The sequence below is a fragment of the Zeugodacus cucurbitae genome, chromosome 6 (genome assembly GCF_028554725.1).
Source record: "Zeugodacus cucurbitae isolate PBARC_wt_2022May chromosome 6, idZeuCucr1.2, whole genome shotgun sequence".
Taxonomy (NCBI): domain Eukaryota; kingdom Metazoa; phylum Arthropoda; class Insecta; order Diptera; family Tephritidae; genus Zeugodacus; species Zeugodacus cucurbitae.
The window spans coordinates 36,414,234-36,438,897 of NC_071671.1; the positions used below are offsets into that span (position 1 = coordinate 36,414,234).

General features: G+C 34.3%; 1 protein-coding gene across 11 annotated transcripts in view; it reads left to right on the forward strand.

Annotated features, from left to right (window-relative positions):
• The window catches only part of LOC105219128 (PDZ and LIM domain protein Zasp), a 48,339-nt gene that overhangs the window by 12,890 nt on the left and 10,785 nt on the right, over window positions 1-24,664 (forward strand). For 6 of the 11 annotated variants that reach the window (XM_029044790.2, XM_029044795.2, XM_029044791.2 and 3 more), the window contains exons 3-12: window positions 2,042-2,179; window positions 10,983-11,134; window positions 11,212-11,374; window positions 12,328-12,461; window positions 14,041-14,135; window positions 16,107-16,488; window positions 17,145-17,339; window positions 19,470-19,578; window positions 23,488-23,820; window positions 24,014-24,146. In XM_029044790.2, the coding sequence (XP_028900623.2) occupies window positions 2,069-2,179; window positions 10,983-11,134; window positions 11,212-11,374; window positions 12,328-12,461; window positions 14,041-14,135; window positions 16,107-16,488; window positions 17,145-17,339; window positions 19,470-19,578; window positions 23,488-23,820; window positions 24,014-24,146 (1,807 nt within the window). In that variant the 5' untranslated portion in view covers window positions 2,042-2,068. Of the gene's footprint in view, window positions 1-2,041; window positions 2,180-10,982; window positions 11,135-11,211; window positions 11,375-12,327; window positions 12,462-14,040; window positions 14,136-15,022; window positions 15,249-16,106; window positions 16,489-17,144; window positions 17,340-19,469; window positions 19,579-22,629; window positions 23,821-24,013; window positions 24,147-24,664 lie in introns of all 11 variants that reach the window. The other 5 variants (XM_011195069.3, XM_011195068.3, XM_011195067.3 and 2 more) reach the window with 3 other exon arrangements.

Consider the following 24,664-nt stretch of genomic DNA (forward strand, 5'->3'; position numbering starts at 1 on the left):
GAACCCGGATAACTAGTAAACAACAATATTTATTCGCAAGTTATAAAAAATGTACCAAGTTTGTGAAATATATAGAGATGTGCGTATTAATAAACATTTCCACCATAATTTTTTATATCTATCGTATACAATTATAAATTCAAACGGTCAAAAATTTTTTTGGGTTAAAACATACCGGTTTAAATTTAATTTATACTTCATGATGCTATCTATTGTTGTGACTAGAATACATTTAAAATGACGTTCTGTGACAAGTATGTTGGATGTGGATATAGCGATTCTTATGGAATGGTCAAGCTTTGTGAAAAATGTAATAGCAACAGAGTTCGGCGGTTTTTCATTCACCGTTGTTTTAGAATTAGGTCTTTTTTAGTGCTTTGGAACCGTAACATATGGACAGAAAATAAAAAAAAAAAACTCTCCTGAAAGTATTGAGATCCCGCTTTGTTGACAAAAAAACTATTTTAAATTTATTTTCTCACAACGATGATCGATATTTTCAGTAGTGAAAATAAACCTTGTTGACTCCCAATATTTTTCAGTCCATGAAGGCTCGCAAAATTCTGTATGTATGTTAGGCATTTGTTTTACTTTTTACGATTTTGCCATATTATGTTTCCTTAATTATAATATGAATAAATACATTTATTTGTTTTCTTCGTTTAACAAACTCGTGCTGATTTATTGCATTCCGACGTGGCTTTGACTGATTGGCTTGAGTCATCACGTTCAATAGCATTCACTTCGTTATCGCCACGGGAAGTGCATCGAAGTGATGCCTTTATTTTTCATTGTTCTTGAATGTGATTATACATGTATGCACCATTAATTTGAAATATATATTCAGCTGATATTCGCCTTTTTTAATTAAACGACATTGAAAATATACATTAACATAATTTCAATTTGAATAATTTAGGATAATAGAAAAGTAGAAAGTATATCAATATTTAATACGCACATTAAACTTCGCACATTGAGCGGAGCCAGAGGTAGTTTAGTGTTCTCGAAGGAACATCGATTCTGGAGTGAATAGCTTCGTCCGTATTATTATTCGTACAGTATCTCATTGTCGCCAAGGGAAAAATTATTAAATATATATTTGGCGTGGGAACCGATTTGATTATTACCATCAAATATTTATATACTTCTCATAATTTTGAAAGAAAGACATTTAGAAGACATGCAATAACCAGATGTCGAATCAATATTGTACATTCAAAGGTATAAAAAATATGTAAAATAATTAAAGTCAATAGTGTTTTAAGTTTGTTTTTATGTTTATAACAAATACTGTAGGAACTAAAATAAATTCTTATATTCTCTGTTTTGACTCTAATATTTTTATCTGAATATATCGTTTTATAGGCTTTGTATTCGAAGTCAATACAATTGTTACCATTAAATTGGATTCTCAAATGAAAAATAAATAAGTTTTCCTATATTCGAAACAAAACTTATAGCGTTTTCTTTTCTCGATGAAAATGCTGCCTCTTTGTATTTCTGCAAATGCAATTATACAAATGCAGCATTACCTCTTTGAATGTGTTTCATTTTTTACATGATAAAAGAACAAAAAAATGTCTTCCTATTATGCTGGTCAACTCTCATCCACAATATGAAAATCCGAGTACAGGGCAGAATAAATGTTAAATGTTTTCGAAAAAAGAAAACGCTATTAATAACCTAAATTTATTCCTGGACACAAAAAACGAATATAGCGTGTAAATATTTTTCTCTTAGCCATATGATTGATTGGAGAATGTTACTAATTCGATTTCTTACAAAGCTGAGTTAAATTTTTGTTTTATGAATTTCACGTGGGTGTTCCGAAATTGTTTATTACTCTTTGTTACCAATTCATGAGTCTTCACCGATTTCTCATTTAACCTTGACTAAGCTCTTAATTTTGTTTTTGAAACATTTGACAGTGAATTCAATTCTTCGGTGTACAATATTTTCAGTGTGTTTTAATTTTCACTTCTTTGTTGTATTCCATTTTAACTTTATTAATAAAATTACGTTTTCTTTGTCATTATAGACTTAACTGCAAAGAAAGAAGAACAAAATGGCGCAACCCCAGTTACTACAAGTCAAATTGTCGCGATTCGACGCCCAACCTTGGGGCTTTCGATTGCAAGGTGGCGTTGACTTTGCCACACCATTGGTCGTGCAGAAGGTTTGTACAAAAAATATTTGGTTATGTAATTGCTTTTATAATATCTCCACGTTTTGTACACTTATGTACATATGTATACACAAATATAATAGAAATGTAGGCGTGTTGGTGTGTATATTTCTATATTTTTTTTTTAAACATTTTTGCGTATATTTAAATAAAGTTTTTTGCCGCCAAGATGGAGGTCGCAGCGAAGACGCAATCGAGTTATTTTGCGCACGTCTCGCTTACGGCTTTTATTAATAGTCTTGACCGTCGATTCGCTGGACCGACCGTACACACACATGTGTGTAGATATACCATAAATCAAATGCGGCTGTTTCAAAATTTTCAAAAAACTGTTGCATTATCGAGAGATATTTAGCTCTTTACATTCGCAAACCGAAAACATAGAGTGTATACATAGTACAGTCGACTCTCGTTAATTCAAACCTGCGATAATTGGAACCTCCCTATAATTCAAAGTTATCACGAGTTCCCTACAAAATCTCTTTATATTTCGAACTAAATCAATACATTTTCATACACTTGGTAATTCGAACGAAAAAATCATTGCTATTTAACAAAACGACGCGTTAATTCGAACTCATCAGCGTCCAACACTCGACAATTCAAAGTTGCAGAGAGAAGAGGCGGAAAGATTGTAAGTATATTTTGCGACAAGTTCAAACTTTGTTTTTGTTATGATTAGTTTGACTATTTGACGCACACACTTCTCACGAATTGGTTTGTTTAGTTATTCAGTTACTGTTACTTTTTCGTTGGTATGCAGTTTAAAGTTAGCGTTAGTTATGAGCCCAAGAAAGTATAAATGTTTGACGATTGCGGTCTGAGTTTTTCTGATTTTGTTCAAGTGGATGAAAATGTTGTTGTCACAGGTTTACTAACCGATGGCGAAATTTTATCTGCGACAGATACAAAGTAACGATGAAGATGAGGACGATACATCGGAACCTTTGGCAGAGGTGTCAGTTAAGGAAGCAAGATCCTCATTTGATACCTTACAAAGCTTCTGTCTACAAAACGAAAGTGATGAAAAAGCATTTCAGGCTCTTTTTATCTTAAAAAAAGTTATTGAGCAGTGTGAGCAGCAGAATTGTGCTTTAAAGCAAACCAGTATAACAAAGTTCTTTCGAAAGATTAATAGCGTTTTCTTTACTCAAAAAAATGTAACATTTATTCTGCCCTGTATTCGGATTTTCAAATTGTGGATGAGAGTTGACTAGCATAATAGGAAGACATTTCTCTGTTCTTTTATCACGTAAAAAATGGAAAACATTCAAAAAGGTAAAAAGGTTCATTTGTATAATGTTGAAATATAAAAAGGCAGCATTTTCATCGAGAAAAGAAAACGCTATAATTAATTCACATTACGAATACATGTATGTATGTATTCTTGTCATTTTTATATTAATAAATAAAAATTAACCAACACTTAATAATTCGAAGTTTTATTTATTTTCTCTCACAAATTTCGAAACATTTGATATTTCAAACACTCGATAATTCGTAATATTTCAAGAGTCCCTCGAGTTTCGAATTAACGAGAGTCGACTGTATATAGTATTTCAAGCAGAGGTCTTTGCTATTGGGAAGGCAGCAGAGCTAGCCTACAACACACAAGCCCAATACTCTAAAATTAACGTCTACGTCGACAGCCAAGCAGCAATCAATGCAATAACCTCGTTTCGTACATCGGCCAAAAGTGTCTAGTGCAGCAGGACAGCAGTGGAGAGGCTCGCCAGGAATATGAGGCTACACTTCTACTGGGTGCCAGGCCATAAAGGCATCGATGGCAACGAAATCGTAGAGGGGATTACCAAGAGTGGTGTACAGCTGTCACTGTACGACGACATAGACAGGTGTATGGCAAGAAAACTCAAATCTCGCTGAAAGGATCTACAGGGATGTAAAACTGCAAAGGTTATGTGCAAAGTGGTAGATCAAAAATATACAAGGTTCCTACTGGCGCTCGATAGAAAGGGCTGTAGGACCATGGTTGGCATTCTTACTGGTCACAGCCTAGTGGCGGCACATGCCTATAAGATGGGGCTGTCAGATCGGGAGGAATGCAGAAAGTTTCAAGAGCGGGGCACCAAGGAAATAGTGGAGCATCTCTTGTGCGTTTTAGCTGCATTAGCGAGACAGCGTTTAAGTTAGAGGAGATATCGTTAGTGAAGCCTCATAAACTATTAAAATTCACGTCAGGCGCAGTCATTCCAAACGAAGACTTCTACTCAGGGAACATGTGAAAGCACTCCATTCTGGTATTGCTAACTTATTTATGCATGGCCTGCAGGCCTACCAGACCAACCTAACCTAACCTAACCTATACAAATGTATGTATTCACAGAATTCAGTATTTAACTTTTCGATTCATTATCGTCGCGCTCTGTATTCTGATGATTAATGTAGTCTGGAGTCCCAAAAAATCCAAATTTGTCAATTTATTTTGAGAATAAGGAAAGAAGATCGAATTTCTCAGAGATTCAAGAATATTTATATTCATATTTATACGAAGAGCCCTCCACTGAATTGATCTTCAGAATCAATATGATTCTCGTCTTCTCTATAACAATTAAAAAAACGAGATGTTAATCTCCAAAAAACTTGCTAGCAAAGTGGATATACAGTAATCCCAGCATAAGTGCTATTGTTAAAGATGTAACACTTATGAGGCACCTAAATGAATGGCGTTTAAGCAGGAAAGGCACTTAAAGGAGAAGTCGGAAAATATAGGCACTATAGGGGATCACTGTATTTTAGGTGAAGAAACATTAAACTGAATCATTGTAAAAGGAAAGAGATGTCGATTTCGCTACGATAAAGATTTCCGATCGAAAATGTTCATGCAATCATTGATTCCGTCGATAAACTGCTTTATCACAAAGTGAGAACGTAAATCTGTTTTATCGACCTTTATCGGCAAATGCGACAAATTTGATTAAGTGCCTGTGCTTTTTGCTTTGTTCAAAAAAATTAAAACTGACCTTTAACGATTGCTAAATTTCTTCCAAAAAATAAAATTCGCCTGAGACTCTTTGAGAAAATTCTTTCGCTATTTCGAGGGATCAACTTTATATCGCTTTTAAACATCTTCAGTTTATTTTTGGTAGTCTGTTTTTGTCTATTGTCTGTAAAATACCCTTTTAAAACATAATCACTCATTATTTACATAAAAACTTCCAAATGGTTTATTTCTTTTACATTTCCGCAACTCATTCACCAACGGATAGATTTCGACCAACATTTTCGATTTTGCGGATTCAACGATTTCGTAATTAGGGACATCTATTAGCCTCATAATATATTTTTTATAATCGGTAAGTGAGTTCGATGTCATCGTAAATTTTATTTTCGATACGGTTTCAATGATTCCGACGTAAAATTTTTCGATCGAATCGAACCATGATTAGGCCCATTATACATATGTTCTCAACAGATCCTAATATTCGGTTTGTTGCGGCTCAGAACATGTAATTGTAATGTAAGGTACAAGAATTTGTATTTCTGCTTTATTTATACAAATGCCCATATGATAATGAGAGTAAAACGTGGGTTGGAATGAAGAAAGAAGAGTACTTAACACCGACGGCAAATATCCGTAGGTGGGGTACTTCTAATACACCAGTGCTCACATGTTCATCAATTGTCAGCATAAAGTTTTGTATGCGTGAACAACATTATTTACGTTTTATTATTCTTTGCTTTTTTGAGAATACTACCACTGTACATACAATATGTATATGTATGTACATATATATAATACAAGGAAAAAAATAAAATACTTGCCGAAATGACTTGCTATCTATGTATGTAAGTTCGATTGCATGCTCAGCGCTGACGTGACGATATTGAGAACTGTCTACTTATTTCATATTTTGCGTCTGACTACTATAATTCTACATTGAAATCTAGTCTTTGCTCTTTATTGCGTGTGCTCATTCGTTCAAAAGAATCTGTATAATAATATCTATACCTACAGAAGTAAATCAAATATTACAAATTACTTAAAAGTGTAGTATTATTAAAATATTAGCTTGTGCCAATCTTTTCCAGTCCTATGTAGTGACCTGAATCTATTTATTTTGGCTTCAAAGCTATTCCATAGTACCTCCGGATGGTTTTGCATTTATTTAAAATAATATTTAAAAAAGCAACTTATTCAATTGTAAGTATATTAATGTAAATTCATTTTTTATTTGTATTTACAATTTCTTCGCCATCTCAATATATGTCTGTGTGTATATACTGCTTTACTCAAAACTACAATCTATAATGAAGCTATTGGTCTTGGATCAGTAGCTTGCTTTTGACGTATTTGGATACTACATATAATGAGGGTTGATAATAATAGATAATATGCAAAAAAAAATGGCGACTGGCGATCAGTAGCCTGTCATATTCGCCAGTAACCTCTCTTAATGTATTTTTTGGGCTGCGATAGCCTGAAGGCGACCAGACTCAGGCTATTATAGATACATAATATGGGTATAAGTTGTGCAATTCCTTGGCCTATCTGATAGCTACCTTCAGCAAAGAATCGTAGCGCTGCGCAAATCTTCGTAATGGGAGGCTCAGAAGTAGATGGGTTGAAGGATTTAAAATGCGGCCAACAAGTATGAAAACGCTTTGTTTGATAAACCAAAATCAAATCTATTTGAAAATATAGTAAACATAACAAATAACAACATATTAATTCTTAGCGTACTTCACAAGAGGAAGATCAAAAGGGTTGGAGAATAAACACCCAAAACTAAACGAGTTAGATATAGGGTTATATATACCAAAGTGATCAGGGTGAAGAGTGGAGTTCAAATCCGAATGTCTGTCTGTCCGTCCGTCCGTCCGTCCGTCTGTGCAAGCTGTAACTTGAATAAAAATTAAGATATCTTGATGAAACTTGGCACACTTATTTCTTGGCACCATAGGAAGGTTGCTGAAAATGAGCAAAATCGGACCACTGCCACGCCCACAAAATGGCGAAAACCGAAAACACATAAAGTGCCATAACTAAGCCATAAATAAAGCTATGGAAATAAAATTTGGTATGAAGGATCGTACTATGAAGGGGCATATTTGGATGTAATTTTTTCGGGGAAGTGGGCGTGGCCCCGCCCCCTACTAAGTTTTTTGTACATTTATCGCAAACCAATAGAGCTATATAAACCAAACTTTCTGCAGTTGTTTTTTTTAGCCACGTTCTAGTACAGTCCAAAAATGAAAGAAATCGGATCATAACCACGCCCACCTCCCATACAAAAGTTAGGTTGAAAATTACTAGAAGTCACTAACGAAAAACGTCAGAAACACTAAATTTCACATAAGAAATGGCAGATGGAAGCTGCACTCAGATTTTTTCACAAAAAGTAAAATGGGCGTGGCGTCGCCCACTTATGGTTAAAAAACCATACCTCAGGAACTACTCGACCGATTTCAATATATATGACGAATATGTGGGTCAAATTGTGTATTATATAGTATTAATTAAGTTAAATAATTAAATTGCGAGAGTATAAAATGTTCGGTTACACCCGAACTTAGCCCTTCCTTACTTGTTTATATATTGATTCAAATAAAATACTTTTGTTCACGTATTTGAATTTTTAACTGCACAAATTGTTACTCACATTTGGACAATGCTGCCAAATACTTTCAAAATAATTGTCAACTGTTATCTTCGTATTCTAGGCAACTGAGACAAATAGCTTATCGTAATATGAAATCTAGTCTCAGTAGCCAAGGCAACTAAATGCTGAGGACAATATTTTGAGACATATATTTTTTTTAATGAAACAATGGCGCCATCTATTTTTGACAAATATAAAACATCAAAAAAAAAAATAAATGCACTTTTTATTTTGGTAATTACAAACCATTCTCGAATCAATTTGAATACACACAACAAATTTCATTCAAATCGGTCCATGCGTTTGGAAGGAGTTCAGTGACATACTCACGTACTGATGAATTATGTAGTATATTAAGATATAACACTTAGATCTAACATCAATCTTGTAGTTGAGGATGGAAGTCTAACTGATGAAATTAAAGCATTATTATCAAAGCGCCCAAATTAAATATGTGATACATACCATATTTAATAGTATAGCACTCTTTTTTCATTTACCTAATATTTGTTTGTTGTATTTCATGTAATAAAATTGCGAAAACTGAAATGAATGAATGCGGATGTCAATATTTTGAGACATACTTATGGTTCGCAAACTTTAAATTAAATTAATTCCTAAATCATCTAACATTTGAAACTTAAAACATATTTAGGTCAAATAATGTACATACAAATATACATATGTATAATAATATACACTTATATGAAGATAGGAATGAATATTTAATGGTTTTGTGCTTTGAAAAATCGTAATAATTAAAACTTTCGTAGAGTAGCTGATTGTAGCTTAACCAATAGTATAAAGTTTAAATGATTTTACTCAATATCCAACTTATTTTTAAAACTGAACTATTCTGATGACTATATTGTTTGTATTATCAAAATGGTTGAAATGTTCAAAACATACATATGTATATGAACGATTGCAAAACACATTACGTATTTACATACATATACGAGCTGCAGAGCTAAATAGAGAAGGTACAATATTATATAAGAGTGTTCAGCTGCTGGCTATTGATATCATCGGAAGCAACCACCGCGGCGTTTGTTCTGCTTTTTTCCGCATGGATAAGAAGGCGAAGCGAATGGGTCTGGAGGTGAATGAGGACAAGACGAAATATCTCCTGTCATCAAGCAAACAGTCAGCGCATTCGCGTCTTGGCTCCCACGTCACTGTTGACAGTCATAACTTCGAAATCGTAGATAATTTCGTATACCTGGGAACCAGTATCAACAACTCCAACAATGTCAGCCTTGAAATCCAGAGCAGAATCACTCTTGCCAACAGGTGCTACTTTGGACTGAGTAGGGAATTGAAAAGTAAAGTCCTCTCTCGGTGAACCAAAATCAAACTCTACAAGTCGCTTATCATTCCCGTCCTGCTTTATGGTGCAGAAGCTTGGACGATGTCAACATCAGATGAGACGACACTAGGAGAAGGAAATATTGCACAAGATTTATGGTCCTCAGAACATTGGTAACAGCATTGACATAGTTCAGCGACCTGGTTACACTTGGAATCTCCAACTAGCGCCGAACTGCGAAGGAAAGAGAGGATTGGCGTGCTCTCATCGATTCGGCTATAACCGGCTAAACGGTTCAACGCCAATTACATACATTTACATATATGTATATTTCATACACGCATAGACAGATTACACTCGAGTACTTAAAATTCTAGAATCTTTAAATTGTATAAGATTTATTGAATAAATTGTAACAAAGGCTTGCGGAATTTTATTATTAATTTTTCTATTTGAAAACAATTTTTGATTTATTTTCCTGTACCGCCGAAAAAAGCTCTCGGCACATAAAACTCACCAAACTGTAACTTTTCTATGTTAAAGGGACCCTGGAGTGTCTCTTCAGTTGAGTTGAGATATCGAAATTTTGCGAATAAATATGTGATTTAAAAACATTGCATTAAAACCATAAATGAAATTGTGAAAGTTTGAATTCCATCATCGATTGGCTGCAGTTGAGTCATTAGCTAATTTTTTCATTACATAGCGAGTTTTTTTGTCATTGTGCTCTCATTGAACTATTAAATTATTAATTAAATTATGCATGTTTATTTTAATTACATATTCATGTAATTGTACATGCACATATATGTACATAAAATTTTCAGTAGCTCATTGTAGTTTCATTTGTATAATATAAAAACAAATTTGTAACATGGGAAGATATTTCTGGATCTCCAATTACATTTTCTTCCTTTGGTTATGCTTAAAAACTTTTTTGTTAAAGAATCGTTTGTCCTATTTACGTCTGTTCCAAAAATGAGCAGAATTTTATAAAAGAAACAAAGTAAACACAGCAACTTTGTATATATACATGTATACTGTACGTAAACATCAGACCATGTGGTCGAATAATACGATGGTGGAGCACTCTACTAAGTGCTCCACTGTAGTGCATTAATTAACCAACTCATGCTCTAAACAAACTCAATAGACACCTGCCTATTTAACGATCGTGATAACTGCTCTATGTGTAATGGACTGGAATGCGAGGAGCGTGTAACAATTTGATTTCCATTTTGAACTTCTATGGTATAAATACTAATATGATAAATTTTAAAATTCACAATCCATATCGTAATGATTTGATAGATTTTCACAGCTAGTTTTTGGTTTGAAAAATACATTAATCAACGAATACTGTGCATATGGCACAATTTCCAGCTCACGAAGCATAATAGTTCAACACCTCTTTACCAACTTTGCCCTTTGGTAAAAAGGATATGAAATTATTGCGTATAATAATTTTCGTCCATAAAGGTTCAATTTGAGGTGCATAACCATATCCATATAAATGAGCTGATTGAAATAAATTAACGGGCAACAATGTTTCCAATTAGAGATGGCGTATTTTGCCTTTGAAAGAGCTTAAACAATACTAAGTCAAGGAACAAAAAAGTTGTTTCTTAGTATGTAATCTTAAATTTTTAATACCATATATCAATGGAAAATATAGAAATGTGTTTTCTTGTAACTGCAGTTTATTTAAGAACTATACTATTGGAAATTTACAGAAGTGATATCTTCGACTATAAATTTTTACACATAAAAAAGAAAGAGTAAAAAGTCAATAAATTTATTTTATTTTGGATAAATACTTTTATCTCTCACACACACACTTACTTGTAATAATATTTTTTTGCAGGTAAATGGCGGCAGCTTGGCGGAAAAGGCTGGACTCATCCCTGGAGATGCTGTTTTAAAGATCAATGATGTTGATGTATTCAATTTGCGCCACAAAGATGCACAGGACGTTGTTGTACGCTCTGGGAACAACTTTGTTTTGACTGTGCAAAGGTAGGAACAACTTGGTTTAGGGGCGTATTTAAGTGAAACCGTTATATTTAACCTGTAATGTTTCTTTGTTTTAACAGAGGTGGCTCTACTTGGCGCCCACACGTAACGCCCACCGGTAATATCCCTCAGCCTCAGCATAATTCTCCATATTTGCAAACAGTGACGAAAACTTCTCTAGCTCACAAACAACAGGAATCACAGCACATTGGCTGTGGGTACAACAACGCTGCTCGACCATTTGTAAGTAATTCGGTGCTAATACATACGAAGATACTATTGCCGTAATTCATTATTCTGCCGTCACTAATGTGCTCTTTAAATTCGACATTTGAGACAAAGTAATATTATGTTCAATGTTTGCATCATTGGTGGCGCATAGCCACCAGGCCTAGTTTAAGGGATAGAAATCATAAGGGATTTGTATGCAGTATATTTACAGCCATATAATGCTAAATGATTGCTCTTGTTAAAGCTTTTGGTCTGTTTGTACACATATGTATAATTTGTATATAAAACCTACTTACATATATGTACAAGTACTTTTGGAAATACTCTTAGAGCTTGTGTGCACTGCTTATGTACCGTTTGTGTAAACGTTAGATATGTACGTATGTAAAATCAGATGGGCGCAAATCAAAAAGAATAAATTGGAGAATTAAAGAGGTCACCTTAAACATGGTATATAAATGTATTAGCTGCGCGTCCAAATACATCTTCTCACATTATTAAATACCGCAAACGCATTCCCAAAAATGTTTGTAAATAATCCTTGCATGATTGTGAGTAAGGCAAATTGGCCAAGCAGGAACACTTACATATATAACTACAAAAATATGTTGTATGTTTGTATAAGGATTACTGAAAAAGTGAAGCTATTAGAGCCAACAAATGCATACATACATTGTGCCTCCACAAAAGGATGTGGAATTCATGCGCATGGGAATGCATGAGTTCCCCGATTAAATTAAATTTCAATATGTCCCTACCACCTCTGGAGAGTCCTTTCACTAAAATCAAATACTTGCAAACTAAGTGAAACTTTTTCTAGCTTTTGCACCACAAAAAAAAATTGTTTTCTGTAGAATCATTTTTTTATTACCATCCCGCAATTATCATATCGTGTTTCATTACCACTTTCGCCATGAAATCCTCTGTGGAGTTGTACTACATTTCTTCGTTCTATTCAAATTTAGGCCAATGGCGGAGATGGCAACGTCAAGAGTATCGTCAATAAACAATACAACACGCCAGTTGGAATTTACAGCGATGAATCTATTGCGGAAACTCTTTCGGCTCAAGCTGAGGTCCTAGCAGGCGGTGTCCTAGGGTGAGTAGTATACATACAAACATATATACGAGTTCTCTCTGTAAATTGCACATTTAACTGATTTCATGGGGATAGCAAAAGTCATATGTGAGCGCATTGTGGACAGCTTTGCAAAACAAACAACAACTGTACTGTATATCCAAAAAGTAAATTAAAAGCGGTAAACCTGAGCGATATAGATACAAAAATATTTAACAAACCCAGCAAAAAATGCAAGCTTAACATCTGCAAATCCAATTTATTAAAAAAAAAAATTAAGATTACCGCATGTAAACGAAACGATTCATTGGACGTTTCAACTCGTTTTCATCTTTAAAAGAACATACAATTGAAACAAATCAAAATTATAGACACTCTTATATTGTTGTCAAATAAATTGTTAATTTTCTCTAAAAATGTATTTTTATAGCTCAAGGCACATCGAGTAGCTTACTGTAAGTTTTTCTAATAGATTTCCGAACGCATGTTATTTTTATTTTTGCGAATATCCTAACATTTGTGTTATCTTAATATTTTGTACAAGGGCTGCTATATACATATATTTCTGGCCTAATAATGAAAATAGGAATATTTATCAACGAAAATGGTTTTATTGTTTTACAAAACATTCTCCATCAAGATTTATACACTTTTGCATGCGCTCAAACCAATTTTCGAACCACTTTTTTTGAGCCTTTTTTTGAGCGATTGTCAAATTGTCCAACGATCAAGTCATCCAACGAGAACCAACGTCAAGGATCCAACGAGAACAAACCTTTTTTACGGCCAGGTATTCATGCAATATCGAATGTATGCTGGTGGGAGAAATGCATAGGCATGCCTCTATCTGAAGGTATGTTACATGACGGACTTGCATTATCAGTTCACGTACGGCATCGATGTTTTTTGGCACAACGGCTGTTTTTGGACGACCTTCACGGAATTCGTCTTTGAGCGAGCGTCGGCCACGATTGAATTCGTTGTACCAGTTTTTCACAGTGCTATAGGATGGTGCTTCATAGCCATACAAAGATTTTAGTTCATCGATGCACTCTTGTCGCGATAATCCACGTCGAAAGTTGTGAAAAATGATCGCACGAAAATGTTCACGAGTTAATTTCATTTTTTGGCCGAGATGAATTTTTTAATTCCCTGTAAATAAAACAATTCATGATTAAATGACAAAACGTTCTGAGTGATGTTATGCTAAAAAATGTCAAACTTTCCAATGGAAATGTCAGATTGCACCTGGAAACACTTAGTGTTGCCTAGGCCAGAAATATATATAGCAGCCCTCGTATAAGTAACAACGGAACCCTAACAGTTCAGATTTTTATTTCAAAGCTCATCTCTTGCAAAGAATTGACCACAATTCTACGCTATTTCTTCCGTTCAGTGTAGCAACAAAGAACTCTAAAAAGTGCTTATGGTCATACAATGTACAAAGCATGCCACAGTAAAGCGGTCTTAAAAGCTGGGAGCTGCGTAGGTTGAGCTGAGTACTCACGACGAATTTATATATGTATACATGATTTTATAAATTTCATATCATAAATGATATAAAAATATAATAAGAATTGCGTTCTGCCTATTTTTCCAGTGTCAACTTTAAAAAGAATGAAAAGGAATACCAAGCTGATAAGTCGGAAGTACTGAAATTCTTGCGCGAAGAAGAAACTGGCGCTTCGACTCCAGGTAACGACGCGCTCGCACATTATTTTGCTTTAGCACACATTCTATACATTTTGAACAACGGTGAAAATCCACTTGTGGCAGATAGCTTACAGGATTAAATTATCACAAACAGCGTAGGTCCAAAGGTGTATAGGATCAATTTCGAAGAAAATAGGAGAATCTTTCTGCAAATTCCGCAATTGAAAATTGTGTAATATGAACAAAATATTGAAGATTAGCATACATAAGTATACCAAGTGATAATGCATTTTTAAAAATGCATTCGTTCGACCTTGAAACCCTACTACAAAACATTTTTGGGCATTATCTCATAAAGACACGAGTCTATTAAAAAAATAAATTTCGAATTTGATTTCTAAACAATATATTTATTGGAATTTTCAAATATTGTTCATACTTTCTAATGCAATTTCTGTAATTAAACTGCTGATTCACTCATTCTCGCCAGATACATAGTTCGCATGCGGTGTACCTAGTCACCTTTGAAATTATCACCGTTTATATCTTACAAAGAGGTTTTTTTTTCCTTTTCCTATTCCTATTAGCAGAGTTAAAAAAATTATTATCGGGGGGCATATTAGGACCTACAAATAAGTTAGAAGAAGAAGTGGTCACAAAGTCCACTTTATGTTTAGATAGGAAGATAGTATATTTATTTGACATATGATTTTCTGCTTAAAATTAATGCAGATACCTAAGTTGTTTTGTGTTTGCTGATCGTCTGGAAGTAATTAACTGCAACTATTTGTATTATTCTTTGCATTTGTGTTATATTTTATATTTTCCGTTCCATGTTTTTACATAAACTATCCTGATTTATACTGCCAAATCAACACCTCATCTTCAATAACTATTATGTATCGTAATAAAACAATACAAAAACACAGTCTTTCAACAAGACCACCAGCAACAACACCAACATCCACAACAACACCAGCATCAGCCACAGTCTCATCAACATTATCAACATCAACAACAACAACCACAACAACACTATCAGGCTCCTTCTGCCACCAGGCACGTAAACGCACCGGTAAATTCGCCAAAACCTCCAAGCACTGGTGGATTACCAACCGGCCAGAATATTTGTCACGAATGTGAACGCCTCATAACGTAAGTTCATTCCTACTATTTTTAATACACTTCACAGAGAGCAACTGTGCATGTAACGGGTGTTATTTTAGAGTTGTGATTTTCAATGAATCAATAGCTTTATCCAATTTAGCAATACCAATTGCTAAAAGTGGTGAAAAATGGGACCCAGCGACTTGAATTTATTCGAGGCAACCCGAAATCATTTTTAAAACATAATGGGAAACAATTATCTCTAAAAATAAAGCTATATTCTTGGACATAACATTAAATTATATACGTTTTATTTCTTCTTGAAAAACACATGTCTAAAAACACCCTTTATGTCTGCTTGAGTAAAATATTTGAAACGTTTCATAGCGTTGCACGTTATTGACTTAAAATTATTGTTTTTAATCAAATAACTGTATTAAATACCCATAAATATTATTGTAACTAATGTAACAGCAAAAATCTATTATTTAAATATATTTAAATATATATATATATATATATATATAAATAAAAAAAAAATATATACATATATTTATATATATATACATTTATACACATTATCTTTAACAATAAGTTGTTTACTATAATATGCTTGAAAACGTGTGCTTCTATTTATAAAATATTTTAATATTTATTTATTTACTTAAAATCATTTTGTACTTGACAATTTTTTCTTAAGAATGTCTTACTTCAACTAATATTGGTATTTATCAGGATAACTTGTGAGCTAGATCTACTCAATAGGTAATAGATAGATAGAAGAGAGCAGAAAAGGAAAAAGTCGAGGAGTGTTCTTCACTACTCAACGTACACAATATCCTCTTATTTTTACAATATAAATAATAAGTTGTTTTTAATTAACGCAATTCGAATGAATTCAAACAGAGCCACCAGCTCCGGCAAATTTCTATTGGACTCAAAGTCACGCCATCGGAGGTAATGAACGTCGGACACCGCTATCTTACAACCATCAACAGCCCGCACAGCAGGAGCAACCACAGAATGAAGCCGTTGCCACAAAATTGCAAGAAAATGATTTAGCCTCGAATGCGCCACAGCGGCCCAGCCTCACATCGTCAGCAAAGCCATCAATTTCTGAACCCGCCGACCCACGTGTCATCATTATGCCTGTGTGTCCGGCATTGCAAGGGCCGGAATATAAAGCGGAAATGGAAGCAGCCACTGCTGCGCTGCAGCATGACAATGGCCCGCGACCACTGTCCGCCTGCGGTCATCCGGCATGTGCATTGTGTGGCGTTGGCATTGTGTAAGCGCCTCGAAGTACTTCGAGTGTATATTCGCGAAACATACATGGGTTACATACGTAGAGATATATCTGTGTTGACAAATGTTCGCATATATTCCTTTAAATTTAAAAAAAATCGCAGTATTAATATTTATAATGTATTTAATAGAAGCGCATATATTATCACAATTCTCTCATGTCGATTAATACATCGTAATATAACGAGTAGCATTCGAGTAGTTTTGTCAAAAACTTTCATTGATTAAGGACTAAAGGATTTGAGGGAACAAATTCACTAGACTCAGTAGTATTTTGCTTTAATTTAAATTTGCGTATGATGATTAACCAAAGAAATGCGAATATTAGACGGTAAAATTATAAAAAAAATTTCCGAAATCAATGATTTGAGTAAAATCAGTCAATAAATTTATTACTTCTAATGCAATACCATTCAGGCTAAATTCTAACTTGTTATTCATAAGAACTACAGACACATATGGACACTTAGTAATTAAATACATACCTCTATATAATTTAAGTAAATTAATGTTCATAGTTATTTTTATATTCGTCCAATTATTTTTATTTTGTTATTTTCAATTGAGATTTTAATTATTTATTTTAGTATAAGTTACAATAAATAATACAATTATGAAATATGTGTTCCTTTTTCTCAGCGGTGTGTTTGTGCGCATCAAGGATAAGAATTTGCACGTTGAGTGCTTCAAGTGTGCTACCTGTGGAACTTCGTTGAAGAATCAAGGGTATTACAACTACAATAACAAGCTCTATTGCGATATCCATGCTAAGCTCGCAGCCCTTCAAAACCCACCAGCTGGCACCGATGGATATGTGCCTGTGCCAATCAAGCCGTAAGTAATTACATTCAAGCTTAAAACTATAGTTTTAGGAGATCGCGTTCGATTATAATTCAATTAACATTCAGCAACTTTAGTAGCACATTGCCAGCAGAATGATTCTTTGACTTTTTGACTTTTTATTATTATCTTATTCACAAAAGATTATAAATAATTTATAACGTTACCAGTCTGGTTAGACCTATTAATTCAGAGTAAATATGTGTGTATTAACTTATGTGATTAATAATGACTTGTTTAAAATTATCTACAACATGTAAGGAAAGGCTAAGTTCGGGTGCAACCGAACATTTTATACTCTCGCAATTTATTTAAGAAATTTAACCAATACATATATGCGGAATAAAGCTCACCGTATTTTTGAAAACCCTATAATTAGGTATATGGGAGCTAGGAGAAGATACTTTTGAAAAACCTACAATGAGGTATGTACATGGAAATGTTATGACCCGATTTTAATAATTTTTGGAACAGAGACATACTATTAGGAGAAAACAATTTCCTCTGAATTAAATTGAGATATCTGAGAGATTTACCCATATTTTCGGTTAAAATTTATCCTTAGGCGCTGAGTTCAACATGTTCGATATCTGGGGCCTTGAAAAGTTATGGTCCGTTTTCGACAATTTTTTCACAAGTGAAGCCAGAGATGAAATGCACTAATTGTGTAAAGTTTTATTCCGTTATCTTCATTGGTTCCTTATGTTTACATTATAAAGTGAAGAAATAAGATGGATTTCAAAATTGAGTTATAAGGAAAGTAATAGTGGTTGTGAACCGATTTCGCCCATTTTTTGTCCGTGTTATTAGGGTGTCATGAAAATATTATATACCGAATTTCATTCGAATCGGTCGAGTAGTTCTTGAGATATGGTTTTTGACCCATAAGTGGGCGATACCACGCCCATTTTCCATTTTGTAAAAAAATCTGAGTACAGCTCCCTTCTGCTATTTCTTCTGCAAAATTTAGTGTTTCTGACGTTTTTCGTTAGTTAGTTATCCCACTTTTAGTAATTTTCAACCTAACCTTTGTATGGGAGGTGGGCGTGGTTATTATCCGATTTCAATTATTTTCATGGTGTGTGGTGGGGTATGTAAGAGAACCGACTGCAGAAAGTTTGGTTTATATAGTTTTATTAGTTTGCGAGTTAAATACAAATAACAGATTTGTAGGGTGGGCCACGCCCACTTCCCCAAAAAAATTACATCCAAATATGCCCCCTCCTAGTGCGATCCTTTATTCCAAATTTTACTTTTATATTTTCATTAATGGCTTAATTATGACACTTTATGTGTTTTTGGTTTTCGCCATTTTGTGGGCGTGGCAATGGTCCGATTCTGCCCATTTTAGAACTTGATCTTCTTATGGTGCCAAGGAATATTTGTGCCAAGTTACAACTTGCACAGACGGACAGACATCCGGTGAACCAAACTATAGTACTCTCTTTAGCAACTTTTGTTGCGAGAGTATAATAACATTTAATAAGTGCTTTGTACTCTATACCTTTGAACCCATGTTAGTGCGAGGTATGATTTTTGATTTATATATATTATAAAATCACAGTCAATGAGTTTGCATATAATTTAGACTTTATAAATTTATAATTCTTACATTTTCCGCACTTAATTTTTCCCATTTCTTACATGAAAACTCTTATTTTTAATCGTTGTACGTGTATATATCTGGTGTTTAATATATAGTTTTTTCTGTAGAGAAAACCAATTAAGAAAAGCAGTTACAAAATTGCTAAACAGATAAGTAAACGCACAGTTTTAACAGGTTTTAACTGTAAAAACTGCATAACAAAAATTTCAAGTTAAGAAATTGCTAAAAGTTGGTCTTCGCGCTTCGATAGATATATGTGTATGTACACATCTTTAGCTCTTTATTAGTAACGGCCTGGAAGAGTCATTGACGATTTAACTTCACTTCGATGATAAGATAGGTCGCCAAATGCTCTAACCGCAAGTCGAAAACTTTTTTTTTTTATTTCATTAGAAATCACTGAACGATCATCCAATTGCTCGCAATTTGTCAACAGAATTCTTTATTCTAAAAAATGTATGAATTATTAAAAATGTTAATCAACAAAATACTTTTTCTTTGAATCAATATTATTTTAGAAATACGAAGTTAAGTGCCAACACCATTTCGTCAGCATTGAATGTTCACGGTTTCAGCGATATCCCCGTAGCCAACGGAGGAAGCGCCGCTGCTCCACCTTCTGCTCCGGTAAGTATATAAAAAGTAAATATATTAATACAACCTACTACTTGCTGTAATTTTTGTCGTAATTGCAAACACCCGCAAACACATACGAGTACATACATATATACAAACACACCAAAACACGCGTTGGGAATGAGAAATGTGCAACTTGGCCTTACTAAGGCTGTGCACCATTGAATTATGCCATTAAATGCTTTACTGCTTTAATTTTGAATATGCTTAGTTACATGCATATGAATTTATAAAAATCGCCAACTGTCAAAAAGCTTAACTAACGATCGGATCGAATCTTGGAAGCTTCCGGCTTTAAATGCCATCGTTTTGGTGTGTAGCCTTATATGTGGGCGCGATGCGTTACCAGATGACAAGATCACGAAGTCATCCAGTATTTGTACTTTAAATGGCTTTCATTTTAAAAATTTTCATCTTTTAATGTTTTTTTTTTGGAAATTGCGCATACTATACTATACGTATGTATGTAAGTATGTGTTTGATAAATGTTTGTCATTTAATTAAAATATAAGTTTTATTTGAAATTTTTGGCTTGTTTATAAAGTCGTTTGAGTTTTGCATGACCAAGTTTAGCCTTTAACAAATGTAAATCATATCCATTAAACTGCTTTAGGGTACATAAGAGTAGATATATAAATCGCGTAAGAATCAATTGAATTACATAATCAGCTAATAAATGCACCCATGAGTAGTGCATATTTATGTACGCGCTCATGTCCAAGTGGTAAGACATTAATTAAATTGAGTGTAAATAGTTTTTATGGCTCAGTGACTTCGTTTCAATTCGGCACCTGCTTATATTGAAGTGCTAAATTTAAAAAAAGTTTATTTCTAAAAATACAGAGATCGAAGAATCCCACAGCAGGGAAACACAACCATATCATTCCGCTTTTCCGCACTAAACACCGAATGTTAAGTGTTTCTGTCTCTAATTTATCACCTAGTGAGCAACGTGAAAAGATCACGTACACTTAGGCGCCTTTAAAAACAAATAAGGGAGGAGCTGTAAGTAGGGCTCTGAAAATTCATAAAATATGTGGCGATAGTTAAAGATCTGAACCCAGGCGCTCGATATTAAACATTAAATTTCTAATAGTCTACCTACAATTTGAAAGATTTCGTCTTATAATTTTTAAAGATCGGGAAACTTTAAACTTAAACTAATTAATGCTCGTAGCGAGTATCATCTTAAACCCAATGCCGACTGAGTTTATTATTTGTCAATTCTCATATTGATTTTCTGGATGGATTTTCATTTTCGATTTTAATCAAATAATAGTTAACGGTCTTTCTAGAAATCATAGTAAAGCACAACACCTTGTGAACTTACTCATCCGAATTTTATTCGGAAACTTTAGAATGCTCTTCTAAGAGCGTTCCATTATTGAATGATATACAATTGAGAGAATTCGCTTCATTATAGTCAATCACTACATATTTTGTGCTTGGAATTAAAAATGTACATATATAATTATCAACTTTGACCTTCTTGGCTGTGAATGCATGTGTGTAACCGTGCTCTCATATGAGCATCGGAGATGTCTCATGCGATTTCCTGCAGTTTAAAAATAACGTTTTCGTCTAAGAAGAGTAAACAGTCAGCGAAGAAAGTTTTTATGTCAGCAAGGCAAATACAGTTTTAAGTATCATCGCCCTTCATGCAATTTACTTATTCTGCCGCCTTTGTGCAAAGTGCTTTCGTGTCACTTACGAGTATTGACAAATAAATCGTATACTGTCAGTTGCAACTATTTCGGTTTAATTGGCACACTTTTAGTTCGCTTCTATGCAACACGTTCGAATGGTGGTTCGCGCTCCTACTGTCGAGAAACAATCGATAAAAGCAATAACATTTTTTCATACAAACGTTAACAATTGCAATAACTCCAAAAAACGACAATTATTGTGTTTCGCTTTTCAAAAGTAAATCAACGATTCTTTGGCAAGTACGGTAGTTTAAACAACAACAACTGCAGAAAATTTTTACTGTATTTTAGTATTACATAACACCTCGATTATCAAGCACAAAAATAAATATCAATGTGGGCAACTTTTGGAGTGCTGTTTCATGCCATTTATTGGCTTTGCTGGAGAAAGACTATTGCAGCGTCTGCATATCATGCCAAATCTCGCTAGAGTTAACCTTGTCATAATTCATTAATAATTCATACGGAATAATATTAAAAAAAAAAGAAATTAGTTATCTACATATGTCATTCTAAGTATCGTGTACATATGGCACAGTATGGCAAAATCTTTTGAAGAAGAGGGATGTGATCAAAAATAATAAATATAATGACATATTTAGAAATTTCTGAAAAACTATTAAATTCAGTGACGTACCATCTGACGTTTTGACATTTGCAAATGTACACGATTTATACGTCAAAGACAAAGTTCGTAACAATGATGTCTTTTTTAAGATTTCGGAATTTAATCAAACTGTGGGCAATACTAATTCTAAGGAAACATCAGACAAACCTCATAACAGCAATGCCATTTGATTGAGCTGAACTTAGTTCAAAACCCTTTTGTGGTACTAATCGATAAAAGACTACCTGTCAAAGAGAACGTGTTGTGGGATATTGAAAGAAATCTGCACTTCTTCGATTCAATTTGCTTCCTGTATTGAACGACCCGAAAAACAAAAAACAGCTTATTAAATTTGAACTCATTCGCTAGAAAATCCTCAATTTTATGAATAATTTAAAAAACACTATTCATCCTCGTATTGAAAATTTAGCGAATTCTGTCTATTAGCAATTAGATAGCAATATGATCAAAAAAATATTTTGATATTAGGTCGGGATTAAGATCGGTCACATAAATTAGAATCAGTCTAATGAATTAGGATTGACATTTTGACAAAATTCACATGCCATAACTACCCCACCTACCATAACTAAAGAAAAAACTATATATTTCGAATTTATGTTTTAATTTTTTGTTCGCATTTTGGCTTTTTTGTTCCTGTTGGCTGCTATGTTCTTACTAATCAACTAACAATGACGCTTCGGCGCTTGATAATAATACACAACACAGACTGCCCAATCTCCCGAGGCCATACAAGAAATAAAAGAGGAGAATGCTGACTTGCCATTACCGCCTCCTCCCTCACCCACATCACTGCAGCAGTTACGAATGGACAATGCTGCCGAATTGAAACAAGAATCGAATAGCCTCTCAGCCTCGTCAACTGCTTCGAATAGCTCGTCTGTGTTGTCGGCAGGTGGTCACCTACCACAAATTGAAGTCAAGGTGGAGGGAACTATAGATGAAAGGTTCAATGGATACGCTTCATCTTCTTCGTTGAATTCGCGCCAAGCTTCGTCATCTCCTTCATCAATGAGTGGTATCAGCTCTGATAATAATGCGACCACACATATTGCAAACACACCACCTCCACCTCCACCACTCCCGCCATCTAGCCAACTAAGGCAGCAAAATGAAAATGACATGAACTCACAAAATCAGTTTGAAGGCGGAGTTTCCAGCAACGCGCTAAGAGGCATAAGTCATGACTGCACAACGGAGCAGAGTGGCGGTGGCAAAAATTCGCCATCAGTTGGAGTTTACAGCAAATTCTTGAAAGAGTATTCCAATAAGTTGCTCACGTTAAACAAACACAACCACAATAACACTCAATTGAATACAAGTGTATTGAATGATGACATTTCCCCAAACATCAACGCCAATAATAATAACACAAACAATATTACCAATACAAGACATAGTCATAACAAACAATCGACACAGATACCCGGGCAAATGCCACCACAATCACTTCCAATTTCTGACTCCACCACATTTGGTGCAACAAAAACACAACCCTCACAACATTCAGTTGTTGCTGCTTTATCGTCGGCGTTCGCTAACCAATTGAAATTTAATCCATACCAGCAGGTTGAAAAACCAGCAGTAACTGCAGCGCCACCTCCGCAAGCTTCACCGGCACCTGCATCCACCGCACAAGCAACTACTGCAATTAGTTCAACAATCGCCATCAACAACCAGATTTTGAGCAACAATAACAGCGAAAGTGGACAATTTGAAGGTGCTACTCAAGGTATTCACGAAAAAGCCACAGTTTTCCCATCAGCCATGCTGGCGAACCCATCACCGGCACAGGGCACTGGGTCGAACGACCAGCCATTTGGTGAATACGTTACCTTAACGGGCAGCGTAATTCGCAGTGTTGTGCCACCTGGTAAGGGTGCAAATATCAACTATAAGGTAAGTCCTTTGGTGCAACACGTACTCAGAGTTTTTGAAAGCACTTGCTCTGTTCTTAGTTTAGAGCTCGTTTCGTTGTTGTTTCTTAACCACCTTACACAAATGTTTAAGTAATCAATAACCAAATAGTGGTGGTTGAATTTACACATAATTCAACTCCTCATATGAATACTTAAAATCTTATTTTTTATAGGTTAACCAAGGCTATGCTAGACCATTTGGAGCTGCTCCAGCCGCTGCACCGAAGTCTCCGGTAGCGTATCCTCCGCAAAGGTCAGCTGCCAATCCATACGCTACGTTGCCGCGCACCAACATCGGCCAACAAGGTAAGGCTACTATAGTTTATCAATATTACGACGACGATGACGGATATCGTTCAAGTGATATGGAATGGATCTAACTTGAATAGAGCCACCAAAATTAAAAATATTTCTAACAACCTTTGTCGACTCGAATTATGCATTGCTTAATATCAGACAAACAAAAATGCTAATGTTTTACTTAAAAAATGCATACAAAAGATATCTAATTTCAATTTGAGTCTTGTTGAGGGTTAGATATGAAAAATAAAAAAATTTACTTAAAATTTCCGTGCAACCGGAAAAATTATATACATATTGAAAAACCAAAAGGTATTATTTTCTAACCAATAGTTAAAAAAGTGGATTATTTTCTAGAACTCCTACCCTGAAATACTTTATTATTGATTATTTCCATAAAGTTGCTAATTAATGTGTATGCCCAGAGTATGTACATATGTATTTGGTGTTGCTGACATTAAAATTTTCAAAATTTCTAAAATTTCCAAGATTTATACCTAAAAACATTTAAATAAATGCCTAAA